Source organism: Suricata suricatta, chromosome 7 (genome assembly GCF_006229205.1).
Source record: "Suricata suricatta isolate VVHF042 chromosome 7, meerkat_22Aug2017_6uvM2_HiC, whole genome shotgun sequence".
In the NCBI taxonomy this organism is placed as follows: Eukaryota; Metazoa; Chordata; class Mammalia; order Carnivora; family Herpestidae; genus Suricata; species Suricata suricatta.
Window position 1 is genome coordinate 1,245,186 of NC_043706.1, and position 6,892 is coordinate 1,252,077.

General features: G+C 46.9%; 1 protein-coding gene across 1 annotated transcript in view; it reads right to left on the reverse strand.

The window, feature by feature from the left end:
• Positions 1-4,552: 4,552 nt before the first annotated feature.
• The window catches only part of LOC115296449 (zinc finger protein 311-like), a 9,729-nt gene continuing 7,389 nt past the window's right edge, over positions 4,553-6,892 (reverse strand). The window contains exon 7 of the mRNA XM_029944906.1: positions 4,553-4,796. Coding sequence (XP_029800766.1) covers positions 4,553-4,796 — 244 coding nt within the window. The remainder of the gene's footprint in view (positions 4,797-6,892) is intronic.

Consider the following 6,892-nt stretch of genomic DNA (forward strand, 5'->3'; position numbering starts at 1 on the left):
CAAAACATGGAAGGAGCCTAAATGTCCATCACCTGATGAGTGGATCAGGAAGATGTGGTATATATTCACGATGGAGTACTACATGGCAATGAGAGGGAATGACATATGGCCCTTCGTAGGAAAGTGGATGGACCTTGAGGGTGTCATGCTGAGTGAAGTAAGCCAGGCAGAGAAGGACAGAAACCATATGTTTGCACTCCTAGGTCTGGCAGGAAAACAGGAGAGACCTAATGGAGAACCAGGAGGAGCAGAGGAGGGAGAGAGAGTTGGGGAGAGAGTGGGATGCAAAACTTAAGAGACTATTGAATGTTGAGAATGAACTGAGGGTTGAAGGGGAAGGGGAAGGGGGGAAAAGATGTGGTGGTGATGGTGGAGGGCACTTAAGGGGAAGAGCACTGGGTGTTGTATGGAAAACAATTTGACAATAAAATATTATGGAGAAAAAAAACCCTCAAGAAAGTAGGCATAGAGGGAACATATCTGAACATCATATAGGCCATATATGAAAACCCACCGCTAACACCATCCTCACTGGGGAATACGGAGAGCTTCCCCACTAAGGTCAGGACCATGACAGAGACGTCCACTCTTGCCTCTGTTGTTCAACATAGTACTGGAAGTCCTAGCCTCAGCATTCAGACCAGAAAAAGGAGTAAAAGGCATCCATATCAATCAGTAAGGAAAAAGTCAAATTTTCACTCTTCACAGATGACATTATACTCTGTGTGGAAAACCAGAAAGACTCCACCAAAAAACTGCTAGAACTGATACATGAGTTCAGCAAAGTGGCAGGATACAAAATCAATGTACAGAAATCTGTTGCACATCTATACACCAATAATGGAGAAAGAGAAATCAAGGAATCAACCCATTTACAATTACACCAAAAACCCTAAGATACATAAGAATAAACCTAATCAAAAAGTAAATGATATGTACTCTAAATTTATGAAAGAAATTGAAGAAAACTAAAATAAATGAAAAAACATGGGCTCCTGGGTGGTTTACTTGGTTGAATGTCCAACTCTTGATTTTGGCTCAGGTCCTGATCCCAGGATCATAGGAGAGAGCCCTGCATCAAGGTCCATGCTGAGTGTGAAGCCTGCTTGGGTATCCCTCTCTATCCCTCCCTCCCTCCCTCCCTCTCTCTCTCTCTCTCCCTCCCTCCCTCCCTCTTCTCTCTTTTCTCTTTCTCTCTCTCTCCCTCTCCCCCACTCACTTCCTATAAAGAAGGAAGGAAGGAAAGAAGGAAGGAAGGAAAAGAAAAAACATTCTAATTGATAAAATGTCTATAATACCCAAAGCAATATAAACATTTAACGCAACCCCTATCAAAATACACCAGCATTCTTCACAGAGCTAGAATAAACAATTCTAAAATTGCATGGAACCTGAAAAGATCCCAAATAACCAAAGTAATGTTGAAATAGAAAAGCAAAGTGAGAGGCATCACAACACCAGACTTCAAGTTATATTAAAAGCTGTCATCATCAAGACAGTATGATATTGACACAAAAACACACAGGTCAATGTAACAGAATAGAGAACCCAGAAATGGACCCACAGCTATATAACCAACTCATCTTCAACAAAGCAGGAGAGAATATACAATGGAAAATGGACACCCTCTTCGGTGCTGGGAAAACTGGAAAACAACACTCAGAAAGATGAAACTGGATTACTTTTCTTACATCACTCACAAAAATAAATTTTAAATGGATTAAGGACTTAAATGTGAGATGGGAAACCACCAAAATCCTAGTGGTGAAATAGGCAACAACCTATTTGACCTTGGCCACAGCAACTTCTTACTTGACATGTCTCTGGAGGGAAGGGAAACAGAAGAAAAAATGAACTGTTGGGACCTCAGCAAGATAAAAAAACAAAAACCAAAACCTGAACTGCAAAGGAAACAATCAATAAAACTAACGGGCAACCTTTGTAATTGGAGAAGACACATGCAAATGACATATCAGATAAAGCGTTTCTGTTCCTCCCTATTTCCCCAGTAATGGCAGTCTCTGAGCAGAAGATGGGACAATTCCTCTCCACCTTCACCCAGAGGCTCAAATTTTTCTCTATCCCAGAGTCCTAAGCAGGGGACCTCTGCCTAAGCTAAGCCAACAAGCCCAGTAAGGGCCAGCCCTTCCCAGTCCTCTTATCAGGAGAAGGGCTGTGGGGATGATGGTAACCTGGACCGAGGGCCCCTTCTCTGTCTACTGCAAGTAGAAACCAGCCTACAGGCCCATGGACGTCTCTCCTATCCAAGGTCCAAGGGCAGATCCAGGCTTTGAGATGCATGTTCTGAGGACTCAGGGCCTGAGACCCAGGGAGCCAGCACACACTGGCCCAAGCTGCAGGCTCAGGGACTGGCCTCCGTGTCCCCCTCTTGGCTGATAGTGATGTCCAGAGAGAGCTTTGGGAGTGGGGGAGGGCAAAGACAGAACTATGAAGCCTGGAACTGCTGAGAACAGGAAGTTCAATCTCTGTGGCAACTTTTAAGAATGAGGTGTGAATCACCCAGAAGTCAACACTGATGATCTGCAAACATTTTCTGTCAAAGGGCCAGACAGTAAATATTTACAGCACTGCAGGCCATACAGTCTCAAGTCCTATACATGTCTCCAGGTCCTGCTGTGGCATGAAAGCAATACATAAACGAAGGAGCCTGGCTAGGTCCCAGTGAGGTTTGTGGGCACTGGAATTCGACTTCTGGGGGCACCTAGGTGGCTCAGTTGGTTGTGCGTCTGACTCCTGGTTTCAGCTCAGGTGATGATCTCTCAGTTTCGTGGGTTTGAGTCCAGAGTCAGGCTCTGCGCTGACAGTCTGCAGAGTCTGTTTGGGATTCTTTCCCCCTCACTCTCGGTCTCTCCCCTATATACACTGCCTGTCTCTCTCAAAATAAATAAATAAATTTAAATTTTAAAAAAAAAGAGCTTTATCATTTTCAGGTGTCACAAAACATTATAATTCCTTGGATTTTTCTCAAGCATTTGAAAACGTAAAGACCAGTCTTAGTTTGGAGGCCATATGAAAACAAGCACTGTTTTTCCTGCCCTAGGGAATAAGGCGGTTCGTGTCCAGCTCACAGCAGGGTAGGGGTCCTTCAGGCCCTTGGGAGGACAGCCCACTGTGCACTCGGGTCTGTTCTTAACTATCTAACATACAACATCTAAAAACATCAGTTCTCGGTGCCATCCTTTCGAAGACCTGCTCCAGCTCCTCTTCTACTAGACTTCCAGAACCCTCCTTACAGGCAGGAGGGTCACCGCTCGATCCCCCTCCCCTTTGCGGGACCCACAGAAACGGGATGACATTTTCAGGCTGGATACCTGGAGTATCAAAGGCTGATGCCAAACTCTGCCCGCAGGCCAGGCTCCGCCCCTCCTGGGAGCCGGGGGCACCCAGATGTGGGCTTGGCATCACCAGAAAAGAAGATTGCTCACATGTTAGAATTAAAGTCCCAGGAGAGATATGAAGGGTCCCTCTCACGGGACTACAGAGAAAGAGAAACCCAGCTCTCCTTCCATTTGAGCAGAGGACGGTCAGTCTCTCCGACAGCATGGGCAGCATTGGGGTTTGGGCGGGCACCTCAGCTGGGGGGCTCCGCCACTACCCCAGCCCGGGGCCACCGCACACCTCACGGTTGGCCTCCTCACGCCAATTCTTCCCCAAGTAGATGAACCCAGGGGAGCCAGGAACCCACAGCCAGCCCTTCTCCGTCCGGGCAGCCGTCCACCCGAGGCTCCGCTCGCACGTCGGGCTGAGGGCCTGCAGGAACGGGCAGGAGGAATGCGACGTCCGTAGGTGCCCGCCACTAAGGAGCGCAGGGCCCAAGGGGAAGCGAAGAGGCAGCGAGGAGGCCAGCGGAGGCTCCGGTCGGAATCCGGAATCCAGGCGGTGAGAACTGCCCGGTACCGGCGAAGTCGGTCCTGCGGCGACAGCAGCTCCCGTCTGTCCGCCAGGTGGTCTCCTCACCAGTCTCCCAACAAATGTGTTGGGAGGGAGGGGCAGGGACTGAAGAGAAGTGGAGGACGAGCGACCGCACGCATCTGCTGCCTCCAGCGCTTCCTGCCCGCTCACACCTGCCACAGGCACCTGCCACGTGCACCTGCTGCCTCCAGTGCTTCCTGCCAGCTTGCACCCACCGCACGCACCTGCCACGCGCACCTGCTGCCTCCAGCTCTGTCTGCCCGCACGCACCTGCCACACACCTGCCGCTGGCCCCATGCACCTGCCGTAGGAATCTGCCACCGGCCACATACACCTGCCACGTGCACCTGCTGCCTCCAGCGCTTCCTGCCCGCACGCAGCTGCCGCTGGTCCCATGCACCTGCCGTACAAATCTGCCACCCGCCACACGCACCTACTGCCCGGCCTCACGCACCTGCTACCTCCAGCTCTTCCTGCTTGCGTGCATCTGCCACCGGCCCCAAGCACCTGCTGCCTCCAGCGCTTCCCACCCGCGCGCACCTCCCACATGCACCTGCCACAGGCCACACAGCCCTGGCACCAGCAGCTCCACCCGGCCACACGCACCGACCGCCCGGCCTCACGCACCTGTTGACTCCAGCTCTTGCCGCACGCACACACCTGCCGCCCACAGAGCCCCAGCTACTGGGAGAGAAGTTCGCACCCAGGTCTCTATGGCAACAAGGCGCCCGCGCTTCCGGGATCCCCGGGAGGACTCTGCCAGGTGCACCCACGCTGCAGACCGTGGTGCACCGGCTTCCCACTTGCTGATTTGGGGCTGTCGCCGCTCTGAGAACAGATTGCTGGAGTCTGAAACGTGCCTTCTTCAGTGTGGGAAGAGAGAGAACACAGAAAGAAAACAGAAGCACGACTTAATCAGAACTATTTGACTGTGCCTCCAGGGCAGAGATCTTGAACTGTTCACGCCTGTATCCCAAGCCCTGGGATCAGGTGCTGAAGAAACACCTGCTAAATGAATGAATTGAAATGGGTCTGAAACAAATTGCGGTAAAGCATCTTTGACTAATATCAGCATTTCCATCTTCTCAGTAGCTTTATTTAAGAGAACTAGTGTTTCATACATTTAAATGTGCAATAATTCTTAGGATTACAAAGACCCACAGTACACAGTATAAATATGCCGCATTTTCCAAAATATTACATTTCCAGTGTATGGTATTTTTCTATATTTTGATTATGTTCTGTTTCGGTGTGATTATCAGCAGAAACCTGAACAGAAAACATTCAACATATGTAATAAAGTTAAGAGGAAAAGACTAAAGTTGAGGAAGTAGTAACTATATTATAGATTTTTCTTTCCTACACTAGAATATGAACTTTCTTTTTTTAATGATTTATTTATTTTTTGAGAGAGAGGGAGACTGTGTGAGTAGGGGAGGATCAGAGAGAGAGGGAGATACAGAATCTGAAGACAGGCTCTGTGCTGACAGCTCAGAGCCTGACGTGGGGCTCGAACCCACGAAAATGAGATCATGACCTGAGCTAAAGCCGGACACTTAACCGAGTGAGCCACCCAGGCCTCCCTAGACTATAAACTTTCTAGCACAAAATTATGAGATATTCTCTTTTTAGAAGGAGAAATGACAAAGAAATTTATTTCTAAGTGCCAATATCAACAAAAGATATCCATACAATCACAGCTAAACAAATACTTACCAAAGTTCTGAGTTGAACTGTAAAGTAATAAGGATAATTAAGAGAATTATTAGAAGGCAAATGAAAAGGCCCTGTGACAGTTGTTAAAATAAAAAACAAACTGGCCAACCTTGAAAATTTCCTGTGCAGACAAAACCAGTTTAGTCACACAAGCAATTGCTAACTTGACCTGGGTCATTTCTTGCTTATGCCTCTGGAAATATAAGCAACACTTAAATTCTTTCCCAAGGTTGACGCCAGGTAACCACTAACCAATTACCTATTGTTTAAGAAAATTATATTATAGCCAATCCCCGTTGAAAAATATTCACTTCTTTCTCACTCTGTAGGCTGGTTCATAGCAATGTACCCCCGAGCCTTATTCCATGCTTTCATTTGAGTGCTTCTGGTTTGCAACATGTCCTTTTAATAAATTTTTACTAATTTCTACTTTGGTGATTCATAGGTTTCATTTTGGCTATTTCTGAACTCTTGCCACCGTTAAAATGAATCAGCTGAATCTATATTTCATTAAGGATAATACTCAACCATAAAGTTGAGTATTAAGTATATAGTAACTCCTATGAAGTAGTCTTGTCAAAACCACTGAACCTAAATGAAATTCAGCCTTTCAAATTTAAAAGATATGTACACAGTGAAACTATTTGTATAAACTTTGTAAAACATGTAAATTATACTATATGACTTTTGTGTCATATATGCCCACATATTCAGTAAAAATATATAAGCAAACATGCTTGGGAAGAATATCAAAATCAAAGGAGGAGTTTATCTGAGAAGGAAGGAGGGAGTAACCATGAAGGAGTAGACAATGGGACTTAATTACATTTGTAATATTTATAACTCAAGCTAGATGTTGAATGTTCCTTATATTATTCTTTTTTTTTCAATATTTTATTGTCAAGTTGTTTTCCATACAACACCCAGTGCTCTTCCCCACAAGTGCCCTCCACCATCACCACCACCCCTTTTCCCCCCTCCCCCTTCCCCTTCAAATCTCAGTTCATTTTCAGCATTCAATAGTCTCTCAAGTTTTGTATCCCTCTCTCTCCCCAACTCTCTCTCCCTCCTCCGCTCCCCCTGGTTCTCCATTAGGTCTCTCATGTTTTCCTGCTAGACCTATGAGTGCAAACATATGGTTTCTGTCCTTCTCTGCCTGGCTTACTTCGCTCAGCATGACACCCTCAAGGTCCATCCACTTTCCTACAAAGGGCCATATGTCATTCCCTCTCATTGCCATGTA